Genomic DNA, 26,264 nt, shown 5'->3' with positions numbered 1-26,264 from the left:
GACTAAGAATGTGTCATTATTACAGTACTGTTGTCTACTATACGGTCCATATTTAAATTTCCACAGTTATCCTAATAAAGTCCTTTGTAACTTAAAAGAATTTTTGGGAAACAAATTCAGTGATCATATCTTGTATTGGCTGCTGTGTCTTATTGTTCTCTTTTAACAATTCTCTATATATGGAATTGTTATAAATATGTATATTTATAACAATTCCATATATAACAAAAAATACATGTATTTTTTGTCTTTCGTGACATTTTTGAGGCATTTCTATCAGGTGTCCTGTAAGCAGGAATACTTGTATTACCAAGAATATAATGATGTTGGTTCTGCATCATTTTGCTTTTGAAATTTAAAGTTTTAGAGATTATGAGAAAATGTATGGAGGCTTGATTTGGACCTCTCTGATGTGGTACTTTTGTTCAACCTAAGATTTCCTCCAGTAGAAAAGCTTTGCTTCTGCTTGGACATCTTTAGGATCTTGCTGAAAAGGCTTTGTTTTAAATGAAAGCAGAAGCAGGAAGTAGCAGTTGTAAGGATGTTGCACTTTTGGTTCAAATAAATTAGCTCATAAACTCAGTTCCCTCAGGCTGAGATTACCTGAGTTTATGATGATGCTATAGTCCTCAAGAGACAGTGAGTAGGAGTGAACCTTGCCAAGCACCAGCTGTTTCTTTAGCAGTCATCGTGAATTTTTGCTGCTCATTGATGAAGGGGGAAAATGCCTTCATTTCCTTTATAGAAAGGAATAGAATGGAAAGCCAGCAACACAGTAAGAGAACACAGTTAGCTTGCAGTGGAATAAAAAAAAAAATCCTATTAAATAACTATAATCATAAATTTTATGGTTAAAGTCCTTGAAAAACGATCAGTTGAATCCAGTTCTTGCAGGCGTTAAGCTTCTTCGTAGTTGTGGTCAGGCCCTTTTGGAAATAGCATTAGATTTTTAGAGTATATATTACTCAAGCTGTGTGAGGCTGTAGTTCAGTAACAACATGCTTTATTTACAAACAAATTCCCAAGTCTCACTCATTTTAAAACAAAATTCTTTCTTATTCATGTCATCATCTAGTGTGGGTTATTTGGCTGTTTTTGTGGTTTAGAAACTTGGACTGAGGCTGCATCCATCAAGTGATTTCACCATCTGTTCCTCTCGCCTCATAGAAGGGAGAAAGAAAACATGGAAAACTCATATCCACTGTTTGTTTGTTTGTTTTTTAATGAGTTGACTATTTTAGATTCCACATTTAACTGATAAAATGAAGTATTTGTCTTTCTGTACCTGGCTTATTTCACTTAGCATAATGTCTTCCTGATCCATCAATGTTTTCTCAGCTGACAGGGTTGTCTTCTTTTTTATGGCTGAATAATATTCCATTACACACACACACACACACACACACACACACACATTTTCTTTTTTTGTTCATCCATCAATATACATTTAGGTTGCTTCCATAGTTTGGCTATTGTGAACAATGCTGCAATGAACTCGGGAGTATAGATAGCCCTTTGAGATAATGATTTTGTTTTCAAGGATATATATCCAGAAGTGGGATTGCTATATCATACAATAGCTCTATGTTTAATATCTCGAGATCTTGAGTAACTTCTATATTCTTTTCCGTAATGGCTATATCAGTTTTCATTCCTACCAACAGTGTACAAGTGTTCCCTTTTCTCCACATCCCCACCAACACTTTTTTTTTTTTTTAATAATAGCCACCTTAACTGGTGTGAGATGATATCTTATGTGGTTTTGATTTGCTGATCCATGATTGTTTGTTAACTCATATCCACTCTTAACTGCCTTGAAACAATACCGGCCACGTGTGCTCTTAGCTTTATTGGCAAGAACTAGGTATGTGACTTTAACCTGACTGTGAGAGGATGGGAAACGTCAGGGAGTCTGTGGACTATTTGGTGATCTGTAGGTCATTGATGTGTGTTGTTTACAGTGGGAATAGCATGGTGAGCACAGGCTTCAGAGGCAAGCCAACCATTGGGAAACCTTGGTTTTCACGATGAAGGACATATACTAGCTAGTTCCATTTCTCCACTTCTTTCCGGCTACTTATAAAATGGTGCCTTCTTGACCACTGACAAATAACAATAATGTTTAGACTACAGATAGAGAGACCTTGGGAGATTGATACATTAAAAAAAAATTCAAAACAATAAAAAGTTAAAAGAAGATTACAGTAAACAAGGTTACACCGTTCATCTTGCCTATAAGATACCTGGCATTATTGAAATTCTCAATTATTTATAACTCTTCAATTGGTGTTGTCTTCAAAATGGAATTAAATAACCATAAGCCCTAGCTTAGATAGGTGAGATTTGGGGAACAGATTTAACCGAACCTTTTGATGACATTTATACGTTGGCTGGCATTCTTAAAATTGACACTTTTCTGCTATATTTGTCATATATAGTTATTGAAATACATGTTTATAATGAATGATTATTGTAAATAGATTTTAAGAGAAACAAACTAGACTTTAGTCTTTCCTTACCAAAATACTTTATGCATATGTTTCTGTAATTTTTTTCCTTGACCTAATCAAGAGCTTTTCCATGGAAAGGATTTTTATTTATTTATTTATTTTTTTATTACAGTGCTTTTTACGATACTCTGGGAATAATTTTCTCAATAATGTAGCCTGAAAAATAAATGTTTACATATAGTGTGCCGAATCTAATTCTTTTTCCTTTTAGCCAAATCATATTTCCTAGATTCTAACTCTTTTATTACACTGTTACTGTCTCAGTCTTTTATTTTAGTCTTTTACTACAGTGATTTACAAAGATATTTCAATAAATATCTTTATGCCACAGAAAGAACTTCTGGAATTACAGAAGATAATCCTAAGTATTAATTTAATAGTTAATTATTTTACAATTTAGCAACTGGAAGGCTTCACTTATATTACTTTTTGACAGCTAATTATTCTTATTGATGAGGTTAATAACAACTCTGAGACATTTCTAAGTCATCCTCTTTTTATTTTTCTGATTAGTTGAAAGTCCCTAATGCATATAAGGTATATGAGATAAACAGGCATTGTGGTATTTGATTAATCAAAGGCATACTATTCATAAACCCGGCTGCATTGAAATATACTCTTGTTATACTAAGCATAGATATTTTGTTTCTCACTCCTCATAATATATATTTTTTTAAGGCAATCGAGATTATGCCAAGGATGATCCATTGGAGTTTAAGTCCCATCAGTGGTTCGGAGCATCTGTGAGGTCAAAGCAGGATAAAATCTTGGTAAGTCTTTTGGATATTTACTCATAAGTGAGTTTAGTCAATTTATGTAAAAACACAAGTTTTAGGCTTAAAATCTGATGGTAAAACTCAGTGTGCCCAGGGGCACTGGGTATATATAATGAGATAAGGTAGCTCTGATCAAAGGTCACTTCATCTAAGAATACCATCTCTCTTGCCCTTTACAGACTTGGCTTCTGCTAGTTTCCACCTTCATTCCTACGTTTTCATTTCTCCCTCCTCACCTGATAGTTCCCATTGGCTTGTTTCTGTCCAGACAGATTTAGAAATAGTGTGCCTTTGATTAATCAAATGCTCTATACCTCCTCTCTAAAAATACAGCAGCTCTCTTTGCCTCATCTTTCCTTCTGCTCTGGCCCCATTCCTTTGTTCCTCTTTCGAAAAAAAATTGAGCACGTGTTTTCTGTAGTAACCATCTCCACTTCTTCACTTCACATCCTCTTCTCAGCTACAGTAGTCAGGCTCAGGTAAGCACAGCCAAGGTCACCCTTGCCTTCACGTCACTGAAATCCACTGGTACTTATTCTTATTTTTCTTGCCCCCTCAGTACCATTCAGCAAGGTCAGTTGACCCATTCTTTTTTAAAATAATTTTCTTCCCTTGGCTTTTGGGACACTGTACTTTCCTGGTTTTCTCCCCTCTTGCTGTTCCGTTGCAAACTCCTTTAATGGCTCCTCTTCTACTCAGTTTCTAAATGTTGGGGTATCCCTGGGCTCTGTTCTGGGCCCCATCTGCTCTATATATACCTTTTACCTGTCTGCTCCTGTGCTGTTCTATGGTCATAAATACAATCTATATGTCATAATCCTCAAATCTGTATCTCCGAGGTAGTATAGATTTTCTGAAACTAATTTTTTTCAAAGATTTTGTATGTCATGTGCTACCTCCTTTGATTTTAGGCCTGTGCCCCACTGTACCACTGGAGGACTGAAATGAAACAGGAGAGAGAGCCTGTTGGAACATGCTTTCTTCAGGATGGAACAAAGACTGTTGAGTATGCTCCATGTAGATCAAGTATGTATAGGAAGTTGTACCAGCTTTTAAGAAGAGGGTTGGGAAGCTTCGTTTGTTAAAAATGTGTGTGTATGTGTGTTAAAATTTGTAGATTTATTGTGATGTTTGAATGTAGGAAAATGAAAATAGTACTATTAATGTAAAGAAATTACAAATGTAAAATCAAGAAGCTTATCTTGTCTCTCTAAGGACTGATTTTCACATTACTTGGTTAGTAATAATTAATGTGTGATTTTGGATACCTGTATTTTTAGTTTCTGTTAGTCAAAAGATGTTCCATTGAGCTTCTCTAACAGAAATGTTAGAGATTCTGATTCAGTAGGTCAAGGTCAGGCCTGGGTACCTGCATTTTTAACAAACCCTACAAGGTAATTTTGATGGATACTAAATTGAGAACTATAGCTTTATATTAATAATGATGTTAAAAACTAAAATTTATATCTTAAAGAGGCATAGTTTATATAGGAAGATGAAACACCGAGCTCAAAAGTCTGAGTCTGAATTTCTCTGTTTTTATCAGAGTTTCTTTGTCAATCTGTCATCAAGCTTACTCTTCTTTTGATGATCTAAAAAATCTCGCACTGTTCTCTAATATTATTTGAAATTTCATTTGAAATTCATATTATGACTACAGATGATTTTGAGCACTTAGAATTTTAATTATACTTTTCCAGACTCTGTGCATCCTTTTTCCCTTGGAGATTAAAATCCTTTTGCCTTCCCACCTTTGTTATATTGGCTACCACTCCAAATTCTCTTGATATCAGAAACATAAAAATAGCTTATTGAAATGCAACATGGTGTTTATACCTAGAGCACTTATTAGGCCATTACTTTTTTGTTTACCACTGGTTACCAGATAAGCACAAGATGTAAGACTCTTACTGCTAGATTCTTTCTTTCTGCATATTTAATGAATTGTGACACCGGGTCAAAGGAACCACTCAGTCCTCACAATTCTAAGCAGTTGAACCTCCAAGGAACTACAAGTGATTTCATTAAACATGTATTTCTTAGCCTACCACCTTGACTCTACTTGTTGTAAATGAGTGATAAATATCAAGAGAGTGTTTATTAGGCTAGGCCAGAAAGCATACCCTACACGGGACAGCAAGTTGATCACTTTGTCCTTAGTTCTTGATGCCATCTGTATCACCACCCTTATGTTGATATTTTGGTCAGAGTACTGTCATCTTTGTGGTGTGTGGAAAATGTGAGGATTAAATTTGTGTTTTTAATTTCTGTATTGCGAAAATGTTCCCATCATGAGAAGATAATTTTATACCTATGAAGAGTGAGCTAACTCTCATGTGCCAGCTTTGTAACTTATCTATACAACAGATACGCAGAATCACCCTGTGCTTATGTGATAGATGTGGGAACTAAGATTCGGACAGTTAGTGAAATAATTTTTTCCTATGCCTTAGGTATTGGGTGGTCTAATGAGGCTTTGAATCAAATTTGTCTTATTCCAACAGAATCTTTCCCCTGTGTTACTAACAATAGAAAATGTTTTCCATTTCAGTTGTCTCTGTATTAAGCAGTTTTTCTACAAAGAATATTTCTTGCTTTCACGAGTATAGGTCTGGATAATGCTTGATGTGTAAGAGTACATGCAACCTTTCTGAAAATGAACATTCTTTTGATGATCTCGTGTGGATATACTGTCATGGTAGACTAGTAGTTTTTGTCATTTTGCCTCTTTGGTAATGAATAGTTCTTTTCTCAACATGTATTTAAAGGATTAAGACAATGTTTATATGATGCATCTGTTACATAATGCTTTCATATTTATTTGGTTTAGGCATAGAAATTATAAAATCTTTTTAAACTTTATTTTCTAAAGTATTTTTATTTAATAATAATACTTTCTAAAGTATTATTGTTTTTATTTATTAATTGATTTGTTTGTTTGTTTATTATGGTGACATTGGTTAATAAAATCCAATAAGTTTGAAGTGTACTTTCTAAAGTATTTAACATCCAAATCAGATCAGCAAGCTATGGCTCGTGAGCCTCTTTTTGTAAATAAAGTTTACAAAAAGTAAACTTTTTGTAAAAAAGTACAGCAACACCCATTTGTTTACATGTTGTCTATAAAGGGAGAGTCGGTAGTTGTACTTTTTGTAAAAAAGTACAGCTACACCCATTTGTTTACATGTTGTCTATAAAGGGAGAGTCGGTAGTTGTCACAGGACCTTATAGCCCCTAAGTCTGAAATATTTACTGTCTGGCCCTTTACAGGAAGAATTTACTGATCCCTGATCTAAATAGTAAAAACTCAAATCTTAGAAAAAGCACAAAGAACAACTTTAAAAAAGCAAAATGAATGCCTTTCTTCCTAATAAATCTGGCTGTCTGCATCCCTTGATCATTGTACATGTTTTTCCACTCAAATTTTGAAATTTTAAGATACCTACAGTCCCCAATTATAAAAAGCAACCTACCCAGATTTAAAAAAAAAAAATGCTCATGTGTAAGAATCTGAGACATGGATTATATTTTCGTGTTTTGCTGACAACCTGCCTGTAGCTGTGGGCGATTCACCCAACCAATCAGGCCTTTGTTTCACCGTTGGTAAAACATTGTTTTGGACAAAAGACTTCAGAGGTATAATTTTATTATTTTCTATCTTCTTCATTCTTCAGTAAATTATGCAATCCAATGATTGTTTTCATGAGAATGCCAGCTTTGTAGGGCTACATTGTTAACTTCTTCGTAACTTTGCTTGTTTTGGTGGTGGTAATTTGTAGATTTTTGTTGTTGTTGTTTGTTTTTAATGTGACCTATGTAGACACCCTGAGCATGGAACTTTACTGTCTGTAAAAAACTTACCTTATTACTGATTGCTTTTGCTTTCAGCTTTTTGTAACTGTATCTATGATCCTTTTTGGCATTGCACAATAGACCAAATGTCTTTCTGTTCTGAAATTGCCTGAGCCACAAATCGTATGACTTAAATACTCTTTCAGTTCCATGCTAAGACTAAGTCTTTTGTTCCTGGTTGGCTTTTTCTTCCCTTGATCATTACTCAGGGAATTGCAAATACATTATTGATTTGAGGTAGTACAGCCTCCTGGTAGACACGGCTGAGCTCAGATATAGTCTCTCTTATTTACTAGCTGGTTGACCACGGTCAAATTACTTAATTTCCTTAAGCCTTAGTTTCCTTATCTGTAAATTATCTCTCATAGGATTGTTGTAAAGATTTAAAACGATAATGCCAAGGAAAATGCTTTAGTATAATAATGGCTCACAGTAAGGGCTTAATAAACATTAGCTGCTTTTATTATTCTAATCAGTAATATTATAATTTATAATATTGTCAGGCCTAACAATGGAAGAAATATTAATTGTTCATAGAAATAATGAAAACCTTCACTGAAATAGATTCTAGTCAACATAAAATTCTTTACATTGCCATAAACACTCAGTTTAATATGTACCTATTAAGAAAATTTTAAAGGACACTCATGTTTTCTAGCTGGCTGTTCTTGGAAACCAAATAAAGCAGATAATTGTACAATATGATAATCAAAAATGAATGTCTTTATAAATAGCCTGAAGTAGTTCCCCAGATGCAACTCGAATAAAGGAAATAAACAGTTGGCTTGAGGTCAGAGCAGAATTCTTTAGCATGAATTCACTAGACACTGGAAACCCCAGCCCAACATTTTTGCAGTCCCTTTTGGTAAGAAAATTTTACATTGGGATAGCATTACACTCTTGAGGCTATTTTTTAAAAAAAAAAAAAAAAAAAAATCTAAATTTAGATATTAACTATGTAATCTTGGGGCAGTTCCCAAGTTTTTATAATGGGTTCAAAATTTTTGATGGGAGTATTTGACAACAATTTTTGGGAGTTGTGCTAATGACTGAAAATAGACATTTTGGTTCCTGTATTTGGTTGGCAAATACAGTAATACCATAGCATAATTATTTATATATTGTAACACTGGCTACAAGAATTCCTTGATAACTGAAGAATGGCATTTTTCATTGTTTCTCGTTATCCTCAAAAAAATAAAATAAAATAAGGGAGAGTCTGCAGGTTCATTGTTATTTTATTCTAGGTACAGTATTACTCATAATTAAAGTTAATTTAAATTGACTAATTGCCCAGAAATTGTCCCCTTTTGTAAGAACTACAAAAAAAGGGGTAACCACCAGAGAATGAAACTGTTGAGTCTATTATTATTTGGAAAATATTTGAAAGTGTCATGTTTAAAGACATCCACTTTCACTAGACCCCAGTATAAACGTGTTGTGAGAATAGTATCATATTTTGTTCTTCACAGAACTTTAAGTTAGAGTCTGGCTATGTCCCAAAATTCCGAACTATATTTCCTATGGATACTTATTTTTTGTTGTTAGCCATAAAATGTGTATAGGAAATGTGTGTATTAGGAATGTATGTATCTCTTAAATAATGCAAAGACCTAGCAACTGTAGGGTAATAGTAGTAAGAAATAAGAATTTCAGATTAGAGATTTTAACTTGCAGACCACAACTCATCATTGTTTTATGAAATCAAAATAGTGGGTCATAACTAGTAATTTTAGAAAAGGAATGGAATATAATAAAATAGACAATATTAGAGTATATTTTACATAATAATAGTGATAATTGTTTTGTGAAATTATTTATGTATATGTTATACATGCATGCAATATATGTATATTAGATTGTGTGGACTGTGATATAAAATATAATCTTGCTGTGGTTCGTGGTTAAAAATAAGAAGTTTGAAATCCGCCATCTTAGGTTATTTTTTCATTCTCTGGTGATTGTACTGAGTACTTTAATCTCTTTCTGTTGCCATAGTTGAAGAAATGGTGCTGATAAATAAACATACTAATTTTTTAAGAATGCGATAACTCATTAAATGCCTATTTGAATGAACATTCCAAGAAACTAGTACATTATCTTATGATTACATTGATATCAAATTTTTCTCTTGTTTCATTTTGTGTTATTTATTTGATTTTTGGATTTGTGTATATTTCTAATCTTTTTATTTTAGAAAATATTGATGCTGATGGACAGGGATTTTGTCAAGGAGGATTCAGCATTGATTTTACTAAAGTAAGTTCTCATTTAAGACTGAATGAGATTCAGATCTACCTTATTATCTAAACCACGGTTAAAAATTAATTGGTCAATACTTCAACTTCTCTATGACTATTACCTGTTTTATGAGAACAGCTAATAAAAATGACCCGTGCATTTTGATGTTCTTTGCCTTTTGTCATTTTCTCCCTAGTAGACATTGCTTATTTAAGAATGACATCAAATGGGAATGGTGGACAGTAGAGAAACTCAGTAGATGATAGATAATTATTAAGACTTAAAATTTCCAGTTAGAAAAATTTCTAGAATATTAAAGTTTTCTGTTTTTGATTGAAATGGATTTTTCACAAAAGCTATCATTGGGAGCTTTATTACAAAATTAGAGTTTAGTTACATAAAAGCTGAGAAAAAATGCATTTTTTTTTTTGCCACCTATTGTGTGCCTACAGGCACCAAGTAAAGCTGAAGCAATTTAATTATTTTAAGAAATCTCATATTTAGGACTCTATGTATTTTTATATGCTTATATGCTTTTTAGAGTTGATAGTTTTTATCTATTCTAAAATAAGAATTCCATTTATATTTTCAAAGTAAATTTTTCTTAAGCACTTTAATTTTGTATGTGATTTTTTTTGATGGAATAGGTGAACATTTTGAGTATCAAATTGAGAATGTTCAGTGCTCACAGAGAAGTCTCAAAAATATGTTGACTGATTAAAAGTAGAGCTTTCTTAGAAAGCCTAATATGGCTTTCTTAGAAAATATGAGCAAAGAGTGCCTTAAATTTATTAAAACAATAGAAACTATTATTCAGAAAAACTAATAAAGCATTTTCTTATTTTTTTGATTTGTATTAAAATTTTTTCTAGATTATGTACTGATAATTATAGTTAGCTCTGCTTACTAAGTTACTGATTTTAATTTACCCAATTTGTAATTCAGAATTCAGAATTTACTCATAATTCAAAATTTAAGAAAGCAAAAGGAAGATATAAAGTATATTGATAAATATTAACTTTAAACTTATATGTTATATTTTCAAATAGGTGTATTAAAAAAAAGTTATCTGTGTTTTCTGTACTTATGCCTGTACAACTATAACCTTAGAGATATTCTCATATGGTGAATAGTCATTTCTAAATTAACTATTCACTTTCTTTAACTCATTTCTGGAAAAAAAAAGTGTCATTTTAAAGCAGACAATTTAGAAGTATCTTTTCCATAGCCAGAATTGGAAATTGTCTCCTGAAAGCTTGAAAGAGCTATATGAAAATTTGGAGGGGATGTTGATTTCTCTAATCTCCATCAAGAAGAAATTTCCAAAATACTATGTTCAAACATTAAATAGCTTGAATTAGATACTTTTAGTTGGTACAGATATAAGAAATGCTAGTCAAGAGTAATGCATATATACAATGTACCCTGAAAAATTTACCTACCTTCTAACTTCACTCCTATTTAGATCTGTAAGACACCAAAAAGTTTTCTTTAGCTCCCAAATTTTTAATGTTTGTTAAAAAGGAAGTTTGTCTATGGAGCCGCAAATGTAAATACAATGTTAAGGAGTGATTTTTTTCCTTAATGTAACCCAGTAATAATTTGCAGGAACTACTTCATACCAAGTTTGTGAATTAGCCAGCATCTGTACGTAGATATATCTTTGTATATTTTCGTATATTAATGAATATAATTTTCCTTTTTTATTTTTATTGTATTTTATTACATTTTAGAAAAGTTACAAATGAAAATTATTAAAATTGAGTTAGATGAGTTTGAGATTTATGATTTTGTTTGCTTTAATATATATGTATATGTAATATATATACATGTATATGTAGCTTTTATGTTTATTACATTGCTTTCAATTTTTAAAGCTACCTGTTTTTAAATATATATCTTTTCTTATTGATTTAATCTAGGCTGACAGAGTACTTCTTGGTGGTCCTGGTAGCTTTTATTGGCAAGGTAGGTTAATATTGTTAACTAATATTGACTGTTTCAGACTCTCCTGTCTTATGTGCCTATGAGATTTTTCAAATTATTTTAAAGAAATGGAAAAATACAATTTAGCTGTAAAATTACTGTCCATTATACAATATTTTTTAAAAGGACTCTAACAATATATATAATACGTTTGATATAAGATGCAAAACATATTAAAAAAGGACTATAACATAAAATATATATGTATAGTTATACTTACATATACTTACATATAACTATACATATATATTTATGTTATATATAACTGTACATACATGACATAACGTATATATAGTCCTAGTAAAAACTAATCTGAATATTTTAAAAGTAAATTATAAAGTAAATTTATAAAGTGATTAAAATAATTTATTGTCATTGTTTATTGTATGTACTTCTCTATCTCTGTATTCTAAGGGCCATAATGTAAGTGTTAGGAAATATGTGGAACTGATATGTAATAGGTAAATGGTGGCATTCTGAAAGTTCATGGTTTTAAAAGTATTTTAATATACTCATTAGAATATGTAAATGGTTATTTTCTCATTAATCACTGACATCAAGAATGATTTCTTTGTCTTTGGGGAGTTTTTTTAAAATAAAACATCTTATTAAATTTCAAAAGAATATAATTAAGCTGGCATTGATGATTGATGTAAAGGTAAAATTACATTCTTCAGTCATTCTGGGAGACCTAATAAAATTACCACTTCGACAAATGTATAACAGATCATTATTTGCTGACAGTTTGAAAATAGATAACTAAATCTGCTTATTTGCTTACTTTACGTTTCATTTATCTTTAGATACACACATTTATTTAGTTAGTACATTCACATGCTTATTTTCTGCTAGCAGATGCCATTTACAAGGTCAAAACTCTTGTTTATTGGCATTTTGTTCTTCAAGCATTGTCAGTATTTGGAAGAACTGGAAAACCTCTGACTGTATTTTGCAAGTACTTTCCGATGCTAAATTTTACTTCTGTATTGTACACTATGGTTTCCTTTCTTGCTTCTTTTTAGGAAAACCCATGCTTTCGCTTTAGAGAAAGAGAAGTTAAATTAGAAAGATTTACTGTAGGAAAATAGGATGGAGGGAAATAAGGAATGAGAAGTGGGAATAACCGAAAAGCTGAAAGGATGGCAAGGGAGAGAATGACAAAAAGAAAAATCAGGAAGACTGGCATCAGAGTGAGAGACAGAGTAACCAAAAGTGCAAATTTTGAATTTCCGTGACTTACACATCTAATGGAAAATGAAATGATTTAGGAAAATTGTACTTGAGTTTTATAGTTCTACAATGAAAACAAAAATAGTTCTAATCGCTAATGAGGAAATACGTATTAATACTTTTTAGTTAGATATAAAACATGAATTTTTTTTTCTTTACTGCCACATGTGTCATTCAGTGGAGGAGGGAGAAGTGTCTGATTGACATGTATGGGAACCAAAAAGAGATTTTGTGATTCTCATTCTCAAACAACTCTTGATTTTATTATTCCATTTATTTAACACCGATTTTTTTTTTTTAGTGAAGACAAATTCTGTATTCATAAATTTTTGTTTATTAGCAGAGACTAATTTGAAGTACTTGCATGAATAGAAATAATTGACTTAAAAATAATACCAAATTTCAGATTTATTATTATGAAGAATTATTTAAGGTTAATAATTAGAAATACTAATACCTAATGCTGTTTTCTTTTATGTAGGTGACATCCATCATCTACATCATAAAATTCCCATTAGAAAGTTACCATTTATTTTATATATATTTTTTTCAGGTCAGCTGATTTCAGATCAAGTGGCAGAAATTGTATCTAAATATGACCCCAAGGTTTACAGTATCAAGTATAATAACCAGTTAGCAACTCGGACTGCACAAGCTGTTTTTGATGACAGTTATTTGGGTAGGTAAAACTGAGCCGTAGATTCATTTTCTGGAGTTGGGGTAGATTTGTCCTGTATTTGCATATGCTGTCTTAACGAGGAAAATCTTTTATGTGATTAAGATTTTTTTTTTAAATATAAGAAACATATAATTTCAAATTAGAGTACTTAAGTTATGTTATATTTCAGTAACTGAAATTTAAGAGTGTGATTATGTATACGATAATAATAGATAATAAAATATACGATAATAATAATAGATAAACTTTACGATATGATTACTAAACTCTGGGTATTGTTCTGAGTGCTTAATCTATATTAAGTCATTTAATCCTCACAAGAAGTCTGTGAAGTGTACTGTTATTATTCCCATTTTATATAAAGAAACTCCAGCACAGAGAGACAAAATACCTTCCCTGAAATCACTCACTTATAACTTGCTGTTCTGATTGAAACCGACTTGAACTTTTATTATTCACTGTGTTAAACTTCAATTTTGGTCTTTAGGATTTATTAACTTTGTTCTCTCTTTTTAAATTTCTTGTATTCATTAAACCAAGTACACATGACAGAAATAGTACTAAGCTGATTGGGAAAATCTGTTATTTGTTGCTACTTTATGATGAATTGCAAATTGGCCCTGTTTTCAGCTGGCTCCTTTGTAAAGTTGGTAAAATAATCTTAATTGACTCCTTTGTAAAGTTGATAAAATAAGCTTAATTTTTCTAATAGAGATACTATATTTGGGAGTTTAACTCAATTATTTCCTTTAAGATTTGGTTATCATACATACATGAGGACAAAATATTGCTTAATTAAAAGAATTGCTTGAAGACGTTGTCAAAGAAAGCTTAGTGAGCAAGTGTGCTGAAGATAACCAGTACAGCCCTGACTGATGGTGTTTCACCTTCGGTTCCCTGTTTAGGTTACTCGGTGGCTGTTGGAGATTTTAATGGTGACGGCATAGATGGTATGATGCATTTAAACTATATTTAATCCTTTTTTAAAACAATTTAGGCTAAGCATTTGAACAAGTAGCTTTGGAAATTTTCAGCAATTAGAGAGATTTGAAACCATTGTTATGGAATATAACAGGAAGAGTGAGAGATGTTAGTATGTCAACTTGAGCGGGGTCTGTGTTAAACTTGCCAGGGACCTCAGTCTCTTTCTTATCTGCTCCTTTGCTAGGATCATTTATTATGGAGTACCAATTTTTAAAAATCTCTTATTGTCTACTGAAATAACAAAACTTAAACCTTTTTGACATACCTGCCTCTTTCTGCAATTTCCAATATTGGTCTTAAAAATTAGTAATTACGTTTTTTCTTTTCAGACTTTGTTTCAGGAGTTCCAAGAGCAGCAAGGACTTTGGGAATGGTAGGAAAGTTAAAAGGTATTTTTTGAAAAATCTCTGGATTGTTTTATATTTTCCAATATTTCTTATATTTTTGTTTTTTTCTGCACAGGTTTATATTTATGATGGGAAAAACATGTCCTCCTTATACAATTTTACTGGTGAGCAGGTATGCTTTTAAAATATTTTTTACTTAACTTTTTAACTTCAGCATTTTCTAATGTCTTAAAACTTTTCTTGGCAATATCTTAATGGTTTAATATTCAATACATAATAAATATTGGTATAATATTCAGTATTATAGATATAAAGTGGGCTTTAAATATTTTACTTTATTTTAACCAAAGTAATTTGTTTAAGCAAGGGCTTTTGTAATTTCATACTATGGCTTTTTTTTTTTTTCTTAAGGAAATAAATCAAATTGTATACACGTAAAACCAAAAACTTTCCTTTTCTTTGCTGATTACATTAATTTGTTCTTTAAGGAATGATCTGTGCCATTTAATTTTATTAGATGCAAAACAAAGCATGGTATAGCCGTGTGTATTATAGATATTACAAGTAAACTTCATTTGTACTACATGAAATTAAACATTCTTCAGTTAAAAAATGTTACTTTTGAGTACTAGACATTCTCTGTAGGTACAGGCATTTTATATTTTGTATTTTTTCCTCAGAGAATTAAATGGTAACTTGGTAATGATAAAGGAAAAGTTAATCAGTAATAGGGGAAAAACCTCTAGTTTGCAGATCTGGGTTTCAAGCCCACTTCTTGTTCACTTGAGATGATTGGGCTTTGCGAGAGGATTGATAGGATGAGGAATTGGATCAAAGGTCCCCAGCAACCTCTTCCCATTTGTGCAGCAGTGAGCGTTGATGCACAGCATGAAATGGTGTGCAGTTAACAGGCTGTTAGAGTTGTGGCAGCAGTTGAGAGTTGTGGCAGCAGTTATTATCCCTTTGTGCTGTTGTGACTTCTCCATCTCAAGCAGCTTTTCCTGTCAAGCCCTTGTGTGTCTCTGGGTCATGTTGTCTGCAGTCCATGATGTTTTCATTATTCCTCCTCAGATATTTTGTGGGGGAAAACTTGGGCTTTGCCTTAGGAGAAACCTGGGTTCTCCATACTTAGTCGTATTACATTGGACAAGGGCTTTATCACTGTAAATCTGGTGGTTCATGTGTAAAAACAGGGATTTTTGTAAATTCCTCATAGGAGTATGATGAGAATCAAGTGAAAACATTTAAATGATAGTGCCCAGGACAAAACTTGTCTCAGTCAGTAAGTGCCATCCTTTCTTTACACTTCCAGGCCAAACACCTTGAGAAAATAAGGCCCAAGTATAGTATTCTGTTAATTTCCAGTCTTCACATCAACGTGGCACCCCAGATACAATATACTCTATTACACAGGCTCTGATCTTGTAATTGAATACAGAACGTCTTTCATTTCTTCCATTACACTGTGTCAACCCCAAATAGATAACATAGGAATCTTTCTTATCATTCATTCCCTCCTTATATCTCTGCTAATCAAACTTGGGAAACTTCACTGACTTCTTTTGTTTTGCTGATTCACTCTTCACCTTAGTTCATCTATAATTTGTCATCTCTCCTAGTTTTGCTTTGCATGTTTGGGATCTCTTTAGAACTTGCCTTTTTCACAGGTATTTCCAGCGAGACTGCTCTGTCTGTGACGGCTAACAATCTTCTGTAGTAGGAAGAGCACATTCCTTCTCCCTCTGTATAATAAGCCCATGATAAACCCAAACATATTTGTATTGGGTGTAATTCAAAAGTAAAAACACTGGCATGTAATTAATTGAGATGTGAGACAAAAATGAACTCAGTTTCATATCTTTCCAAGCAGTAATTTCTCTAGAGTTGTAATAATTTCACATAGGGAGAGCCAATCATGACCTAGTAATAATTTGTATATATTATCTTACTGCATAGACATCTATTTATAACTTCTTGGATTCAACTAAAATGTCTGTCTGTGACTGCATGTCTTTCTGATAGTGTGTTTGTGTCTGGTGTGTTTTGGGTAGTGGAGAGGAAAGGAGACGATAGGTTAGACCTGGGAAGGAGCATTGATTGTACTTGGACTTAAATGGCATGTGCTGAAGACACTGAAATGATATATGTTTTAAATCTAAGAAAATAAAAAAGCTTCATTACTTGATTTTCATTGTGTTGGTAGAATAAACAGAAGAAATTTAGATTGAAGCACTGTATTCAGGGAAAAAAATAATGCTTTCTATTTGATAAATATACTATGAAGATTAATTGTTAAACTAGTTGGATGAAATCTAAATATTTTATTTTCATCTTGTTATCCAGATGGCTGCATATTTTGGATTTTCTGTCGCTGCCACTGACATTAATGGGGATGAGTAAGTTTAAAAAAATGTTTTCAGAAACCGTTTTCCTCTCGTGTTTATGAATGCTTTGCTAAAACTAGACATTTCTTTCTTTGTGTCTCTGTCCCTTTCTTGCTAATTTTTCTGTTTAGGGAATCAATTTGAAGCAACTTGATCATGAATACTAGAAAACCTCTATGTTTTTCGTAATTTCTTTCAATTGATTTTCTATTCTGAAATAAGAAAGTAATTTTGTGAATTGCTCATCGTTTCTTAAAAGAGTTGAAGGAATATTTGAATTTGAAATGATCATTTTGTGCTTCAGTGTGGCTGTGAGAGATATAGAAAGAGGGAACAGAGTTTTAATAAGAAAATGATTGTTCATAGATGGAACTTGATCTATGGTGAACAGAAATTCTGTTCTTTTAGTTATGCAGACGTGTTTATTGGAGCACCTCTCTTTATGGATCGTGGTTCTGATGGCAAACTCCAAGAAGTGGGGCAGGTCTCAGTGTCTCTGCAAAGAGCTTCAGGAGACTTCCAGACGACCAGATTGAATGGGTTTGAGGTCTTTGCGAGGTTTGGCAGTGCCATAGCACCTCTGGGAGATCTGGACCAGGACGGCTTCAATGGTAAGATCAGAGTACAGCAACTATGGGTCCCTGATTTTCTGTGTCCACCTGGAAAAGTCCTGTATCCCCATGAGCAAACCACCTTCCTGGAAAGAAGGATTTGAATGACAGTGAGTGACAGACTAGGTTAGACAGGTTGCTTTTTTCCCTTAAAAATCAGAGCAAATTTTTCAAAAAGCGATTTTCATGCGTCATTACTCATGCAGCCTCAAATTAGAGTGTTGTAATGGTTAATTTCTGAAAGGATCTTGTATTGGCATGGAGCCCAGTGTGAGCTGGTGATTTTCTGTGTCTCCTGCTTAGCAGCGGTGCCCTCTACTGTCCATGTGTGTGCAAGTGTAAGAAATGCTCCCCAGCACATCTTCAACGCAATGCTGACTAATGCATATCTCAAATGTATGATTTGCCATTAATATTTTTTAAAGCTATAACTTTGTTGTGACTGTTCAAAATATTCTGAGGGAGGTTATATCTTCAATGGGCAAGAGGTATAAGCTCATTGTCTTGTAATAGTCCTATTTAATAATTTAATTAATAGCTATAAATATTTTCAAAAATCAAAATGTAGGGATATGCCCCTTAAAAAGAAAATTATAAATTAAGAAGAAAACTTCAAAAATACAGGTGACTCATATCTCCTGTCATTCTCTATTGTTTGCTTATATTTTTTTCATGTTTAACAAAATTTCCACACTACATATCTTTTTAATAAATACACTAAAAATAGTAGTTATTTTCAGCTTTCTTGTACCAACCGTTACTTATAGTGAGTAATAAAGAAAGTAACTTAAAGAAATCAAACCTTTCTAGAGATTGTGAATGAGAGTTGAACTATTGCTTCGTTTGTATAATCAGCAAGATGTAGGGATATGCCCCTTAACAGTTAAAAAAGTTATAAATTAAGAAGAAAAATTCAAAAATACAGATGATTCCTATATCTCCAAAGTTGTAGTAGAAAAGGAAAATGTTGGTTTGGCCTTGAGACTCCACTCCTACCTTGTAGCTGATTTTATGTCATGCTCTTGGAAGTATCATCTCTAAGATTAACCCTAGAAGTTTTCAATGTTAGTGAAAAACTACTCAAACAGACTAAACCATTACTTACTGATAACAAAAACTACCTAGAAAACATAGAGCCAAATTCGAGGTTGTACTTTGAATAAATTTAATGAGCTCTTTGCTATAGCTGGGCCTCTGTCTCTAGGAGAGCCTGTACGTATTTGCTCTCACCTTATCTTGAGGATATTCCGGCCACTTTAAAGAACGCTTCCTTAATATAATGATCTGGCCAAAATCTCATCATGCTTTTTATATTTTTATTAAAATGTTTAAAAATAAATAAAATGTATTATCTGTAAACACAGCAATTATAAGCAAAACCAACTAAAAAATATTGAAGTTTTATAACTATTTTTCAAAGAGATTTTATTTTTAGAGATAGAGACCATGGAGGATGGTTTTGTTCTCCCAGAGTTTCTCTTGGGGTCTTATTGTGCCAAACAGTAAATTGTGAACAACAATATCTTTAGTGGAAAATGATCTGAGTTATATTTATGTCTACATGTGTATACATACACACACATATATAGTTTATGTGTACATATATTTATAGTACATGTATATATAGTTTATATGAAAACAAACTATTAGTTATAACCTGGGTCTTTTCTTTGTTCAGACCTGATGACACTAGCCCTTCGTTATGCTGTTGTTCCTGTATTTCTCTCTTTCCCCCCATACCCACCAGGAAAACCTTAGATATCATCAAGAGGGATACTGAAAACAAAACAATACAGTTTTGTTCCACAGTTATGTGCAGTTCTTGTCTATACCCCTCCAGAAAGGCAGAGGGAAGAAAACAAAGAAAAGAACAACTAAAATGATCAAAGGAAAATTATTTCATGAAAAAGGATCCTCCAGACTAACAGATGCCAGCCAAAAGAGAAGATGATTAGAATGTATAAAATAATAAAAGGTTTAGAAAAGTTAAAGTTTGTTTTTATTAAATGATCTCTCAATATTAGGGCATTGTCTATTGGGAAATTATATTTTAATAAATACTTTCTTAATGTATATATCAATTTAGAAGTTATGCTTATCTTTTGAAACTTGAAAAAAGATAAAAGAAGGACTCTTACATAATTTAAATACTACTTTTCTTTTTAAGGATAATAAATTCTTACTTGGTACTTACTTCAGGCCAAGCACTGTCCTAGGTGCCAAAAATGATAGGCTAAATTAGAGCCCATCAGTGCCTTTCAGGGATTTAGCATCAACATGGGCAACTTATATAAACAAGTAAGTACTAATATATAATCATCGCAGCGTTTGGGATATTCCTGGACATAATGGTCTTATATAAAAGATGAAAGATCAAGGTGTCGTTGGTATCTCGGAATGTGGCATAAGGAGGCTGAAACAGAATATATTAAGGAAATTCAAGCAGTTTGCAAGGGCTGGTACATAGGGACTGTGAGAGGCAAGATGGACATACCTTTACTCTCATAAAGCTTATGTTTTGTGGAGAGTGCATAGAGTAAACATAGTAAATTCAGATAGTGATAAGGCTGTGGGCTTAAAACAAAAAGCAAGGTGATGTGATAGAGCGTGCCTACATAGAGAGTGTGGATGAGAGTGGAGAGTGCATTGCCTTACAGTGTAGCCAGGGAAGACCCCTTTGACAGGATAGCATTTGATCTATGATTTGAACAAACAGAAGGAGCAAACCTTTTAACGCTCTGGAGCAAGAGCTGTAAGGCGGAAGGGAACAGCAAGTATGAACGCAGAGCCTGTTTAAGAGAAAAAGGGCTGGATTGGTAGGAAGAGTGAGTGAAGATTAGAAGTGGGAGTGAGGAGAGGCAGGAATGAATGGAAAAACCAGGTAGCATTTAAAGCCTTGGGAAATAATTGAAGGATTTTAAGAAGGAATGTGACATGATGTTAACATTTGATAGTTTTGAGGAGAATGGATTATAGGGACGAGGTTAGAAGTGGCAGTTCCCTTACACTGTTTTAGGGGTCCAGGCATAGAATGAGAATGGCTTGTCTAGGGTGGTACCAGCAGAGATAGTGGAAAGTAGACATATTTCTAAAATATTTTAGAGTTAGCAAAAGTCATAGTGACAGTTTGGTGTTTTTGGTTTTGGTGTTTTAAAAGAATTTCAAACTTTTTATTTGTTTATGTTTTTTTTGGTATAAATTGAGCAAGATCAAGATGAAGTTATAACTTCCAAGTTTCTGAGCCAGATTAACTTTTGCTTCAAAAAAACCCCAAACCATGCCCAACTAAATTAACTAGAATGTTGAGAGCTAGAATGAAGCTTAGATGAATCTTCTGACATGTCACTCTCTCCTCCATTTTAAGGATGACATATTTGAGATCCAGAAAGGTTAACTGATTTATTCAAGGTTATTTGGCTCTAAATCAGTGTAATTTCCATACAGTTTCTCTTGAATTTCCTTAAATTAGATAGTTGCTTTTGAATAAAGAATACATTACTGAACTTTAAATCAATATTTATCTTTTGATAAATGGGTTCTATGAATATATGTTAAGATCTCCATATAAATAATGATAAGTAATAAGACGTCTTTCCCTCCTCCTTCCCCTTTCTTTTCCTTCTTTCCTCCTCTTCCTTTCCCTTCTTTTCCCCTTTTCTCCATTTTCATCTCCTTCCACTCCTTTTTCCTTACAGATATTGCAATTGCTGCTCCATATGGAGGTGAAGATAAAAAAGGAATTGTTTATATTTTCAATGGAAGATCCACAGGCTTGAATGCAGTACCATCTCAAATCCTTGAAGGGAAGTGGGCTGCTCAAAGCATGCCACCAAGCTTTGGCTATTCAATGAAAGGAGCCACAGATATAGACAAAAATGGATATCCAGGTGCTTTCCTAGAAATACATAGAGCTTAGATTTTTCAGTCCTAATAACAAATACTATTAATTACTGTGCTCTTCTTGATTTATGTTATAGATTATTTCAATTCAGTGTTTCAGATATTGTTGAAGTATTAAGGCATTGATCTCATTACTGAAAAGGATATGAAGTAAAGACAGCTTTGTTTCCTGGGAGCTTCCAATATAAAACACATACTCTGAGTTTCTTTTATTGTCTTGAAAATATCATAGAAGCTGTAAACAAAGCTAAATGCTCATTCTAAGTTTTTGAATGCCAACCATCTTTTTTTGGTAAGTAACTTAAAGAAATCAAACCTTTCTAGAGATTGTGAATGAGAGTTGAACTATTGCTTCGTTTGTATAATCAGCAAGATGTAGGGATATGCCCCTTAACAGTTAAAAAAGTTATAAATTAAGAAGAAAAATTAAAAAATACAGATGATTCCTATATCTCCAAAGTTGTAGTAGAAAAGGAAAATGTTGGTTTGGCCTTGAGACTCCACTCCTACCTTGTAGCTGATTTTATGTCATGCTCTTGGAAGTATCATCTCTAAGATTAACCCTAGAAGTTTTCAATGTTAGTGAAAAACTACTCAAACAGACTAAACCATTACTTACTGATAACAAAAACTACCTAGAAAACATAGAGCCAAATTCGAGGTTGTACCTTGAATAAATTTAATGAGCTCTTTGCTATAGCTGGGCCTCTGTCTCTAGGAGAGCCTGGACGTATTTGCTCTCACCTTATCTTGAGGATATTCCGGCCACTTTAAAGAACGCTTCCTTAATATAATGATCTGGCCAAAATCTCATCATGCTTTTTATATTTTTATTAAAATGTTTAAAAATAAATAAAATGTATTATCTGTAAACACAGCAATTATAAGCAAAACCAACTAAAAAATATTGAAGTTTTATAACTATTTTTCAAAGAGATTTTATTTTTAGAGATAGAGACCATAGAGGATGGTTTTGTTCTCCCAGAGTTTCTCTTGGGGTCTTATTGTGCCAAACAGTAAATTGTGAACAACAATATCTTTAGTGGAAAATGATCTGAGTTATATTTATGTCTACATGTGTATACATACACACACATATATAGTTTATGTGTACATATATTTATAGTACATGTATATATAGTTTATATGAAAACAAACTATTAGTTATAACCTGGGTCTTTTCTTTGTTCAGACCTGATGACACTAGCCCTTCGTTATGCTGTTGTTCCTGTATTTCTCTCTTTCCCCCCATACCCACCAGGAAAACCTTAGATATCATCAAGAGGGATACTGAAAACAAAACAATACAGTTTTGTTCCACAGTTATGTGCAGTTCTTGTCTATACCCCTCCAGAAAGGCAGAGGGAAGAAAACAAAGAAAAGAACAACTAAAATGATCAAAGGAAAATTATTTCATGAAAAAGGATCCTCCAGACTAACAGATGCCAGCCAAAAGAGAAGATGATTAGAATGTATAAAATAATAAAAGGTTTAGAAAAGTTAAAGTTTGTTTTTATTAAATGATCTCTCAATATTAGGGCATTGTCTATTGGGAAATTATATTTTAATAAATACTTTCTTAATGTATATATCAATTTAGAAGTTATGCTTATCTTTTGAAACTTGAAAAAAGATAAAAGAAGGACTCTTACATAATTTAAATACTACTTTTCTTTTTAAGGATAATAAATTCTTACTTGGTACTTACTTCAGGCCAAGCACTGTCCTAGGTGCCAAAAATGATAGGCTAAATTAGAGCCCATCAGTGCCTTTCAGGGATTTAGCATCAACATGGGCAACTTATATAAACAAGTAAGTACTAATATATAATCATCGCAGCGTTTGGGATATTCCTGGACATAATGGTCTTATATAAAAGATGAAAGATCAAGGTGTCGTTGGTATCTCGGAATGTGGCATAAGGAGGCTGAAACAGAATATATTAAGGAAATTCAAGCAGTTTGCAAGGGCTGGTACATAGGGACTGTGAGAGGCAAGATGGACATACCTTTACTCTCATAAAGCTTATGTTTTGTGGAGAGTGCATAGAGTAAACATAGTAAATTCAGATAGTGATAAGGCTGTGGGCTTAAAACAAAAAGCAAGGTGATGTGATAGAGCGTGCCTACATAGAGAGTGTGGATGAGAGTGGAGAGTGCATTGCCTTACAGTGTAGCCAGGGAAGACCCCTTTGACAGGATAGCATTTGATCTATGATTTGAACAAACAGAAGGAGCAAACCTTTTAACGCTCTGGAGCAAGAGCTGTAAGGCGGAAGGGAACAGCAAGTATGAACGCAGAGCCTGTTTAAGAGAAAAAGGGCTGGATTGGTAGGAAGAGTGAGTGAAGATTAGAAGTGGGAGTGAGGAGAGGCAGGAATGAATGGAAAAACCAGGTAGCATTTAAAGCCTTGGGAAATAATTGAAGGATTTTAAGAAGGAATGTGACATGATGTTAACATTTGATAGTTTTGAGGAGAATGGATTATAGGGACGAGGTTAGAAGTGGCAGTTCCCTTACACTGTTTTAGGGGTCCAGGCATAGAATGAGAATGGCTTGTCTAGGGTGGTACCAGCAGAGATAGTGGAAAGTAGACATATTTCTAAAATATTTTAGAGTTAGCAAAAGTCATAGTGACAGTTTGGTGTTTTTGGTTTTGGTGTTTTAAAAGAATTTCAAACTTTTTATTTGTTTATGTTTTTTTCGGTATAAATTGAGCAAGATCAAGATGAAGTTATAACTTCCAAGTTTCTGAGCCAGATTAACTTTTGCTTCAAAAAAACCCCAAACCATGCCCAACTAAATTAACTAGAATGTTGAGAGCTAGAATGAAGCTTAGATGAATCTTCTGACATGTCACTCTCTCCTCCATTTTAAGGATGACATATTTGAGATCCAGAAAGGTTAACTGATTTATTCAAGGTTATTTGGCTCTAAATCAGTGTAATTTCCATACAGTTTCTCTTGAATTTCCTTAAATTAGATAGTTGCTTTTGAATAAAGAATACATTACTGAACTTTGAATCAATATTTATCTTTTGATAAATGGGTTCTATGAATATATGTTAAGATCTCCATATAAATAATGATAAGTAATAAGACGTCTTTCCCTCCTCCTTCCCCTTTCTTTTCCTTCTTTCCTCCTCTTCCTTTCCCTTCTTTTCCCCTTTTCTCCATTTTCATCTCCTTCCACTCCTTTTTCCTTACAGATATTGCAATTGCTGCTCCATATGGAGGTGAAGATAAAAAAGGAATTGTTTATATTTTCAATGGAAGATCCACAGGCTTGAATGCAGTACCATCTCAAATCCTTGAAGGGAAGTGGGCTGCTCAAAGCATGCCACCAAGCTTTGGCTATTCAATGAAAGGAGCCACAGATATAGACAAAAATGGATATCCAGGTGCTTTCCTAGAAATACATAGAGCTTAGATTTTTCAGTCCTAATAACAAATACTATTAGTTACTGTGCTCTTCTTGATTTATGTTATAGATTATTTTAATTCAGTGTTTCAGATATTGTTGAAGTATTAAGGCATTGATCTCATTACTGAAAAGGATATGAAGTAAAGACAGCTTTGTTTCCTGGGAGCTTCCAATATAAAACACATACTCTGAGTTTCTTTTATTGTCTTGAAAATATCATAGAAGCTGTAAACAAAGCTAAATGCTCATTCTAAGTTTTTGAATGCCAACCATCTTTTTTTGGTTTTTAATAAACTAACATTTTTGTGGACTTGACTATTGTGATTTTTTAAAAATATATTATTTCATTTAATTATCTTTTGAAGAATATAAGTTAGCTCAGCTCATTAATATACCATTTTCTGGATGAGAAAAGAGAATGAGAAAGGTAATTTACCTAAGGTTGCCCATTTGTTTCAGCCAGTACAGAAAGTGAGGTTTTTTTCTTGGTTCTTATATATTTTAGAGTATTATAATCGATCTAAGATCATAATGAGTCTATTCTTTAAATGAAATATAGTGCATAAAATTTAGACTACTATTGTTGAAAACAGTTAATATGAGCGCAATATACAAGTATGTTGAAGTGCTTTTAGAAATAGGACATGAAGCTGATTCTTATCTGTTATTTAAAATTTTTTTTTGTTACAAATGCAACATAATTATAGAACTTTTAGAAAATACAGCAAAACATTTTTCAGTGCATTCATATATATTTATTAACAAAATAGAATTATGCTTTGTGCACTGTTAATAGCATATTTTATTCACTTAAAGTATCAGAAATGTTTCCCCATGTCATTAATTGTTCTTCAAACAATATGATACAGCCATTTGATAAGATGAATTTTATAGTTTTCATTTTACCAAATGGCTATCATATCTTATTTAGCCTTATTTTGAGATATTTTTATCATTGTATGTACTTCTGGTGTATACTTCTGATTATTTCCTTAGGACAAAATTTAATCATTGCTATATCAAAGATAAGTACTATTTTTTAAAAGGCTGTTGATACCCATTGTCAAATTATAATCCCACTCCCTCCAAAAGAAGGTTTTGCAATTTTTTAAAGTACTCACCAGCAGTGAGTGATCATTTTTCCACATTTGTACCCATACTGGGTATCATCTTTTGTTTCTTTTAAAGTAAATTTAAACTATACGATAGGTGGAACATGTTATTTTGTCTTAATTTACTGTTTTTGATTATTAGTAAGGGTAAGCATTTTTGTTTATTTACATATATGTGCACTTTTGTGCATTTTGTTATATCTTTTATTCGCCATTTCTATTGGGATG

The 26,264-nt window shown here is 32.7% G+C and overlaps 1 protein-coding gene across 1 annotated transcript in view; it reads left to right on the top strand.

Annotated features, from left to right (window-relative positions):
• Positions 1-26,264, top strand: part of ITGAV (integrin subunit alpha V) — a 78,899-nt gene that overhangs the window by 26,902 nt on the left and 25,733 nt on the right. The window contains 11 exon segments of the mRNA XM_011356435.2: positions 3,189-3,280; positions 4,198-4,312; positions 9,336-9,397; positions 11,302-11,347; positions 13,149-13,274; positions 14,180-14,224; positions 14,588-14,631; positions 14,721-14,777; positions 16,949-17,001; positions 17,398-17,600; positions 21,296-21,487. Coding sequence (XP_011354737.1) covers positions 3,189-3,280; positions 4,198-4,312; positions 9,336-9,397; positions 11,302-11,347; positions 13,149-13,274; positions 14,180-14,224; positions 14,588-14,631; positions 14,721-14,777; positions 16,949-17,001; positions 17,398-17,600; positions 21,296-21,487 — 1,035 coding nt within the window.

This window comes from Pteropus vampyrus, unplaced genomic scaffold (genome assembly GCF_000151845.1).
Source record: "Pteropus vampyrus isolate Shadow unplaced genomic scaffold, Pvam_2.0 Scaffold2, whole genome shotgun sequence".
Classification (NCBI taxonomy): domain Eukaryota; kingdom Metazoa; phylum Chordata; class Mammalia; order Chiroptera; family Pteropodidae; genus Pteropus; species Pteropus vampyrus.
This window is presented reverse-complemented; position numbering and strand designations above follow the sequence as displayed.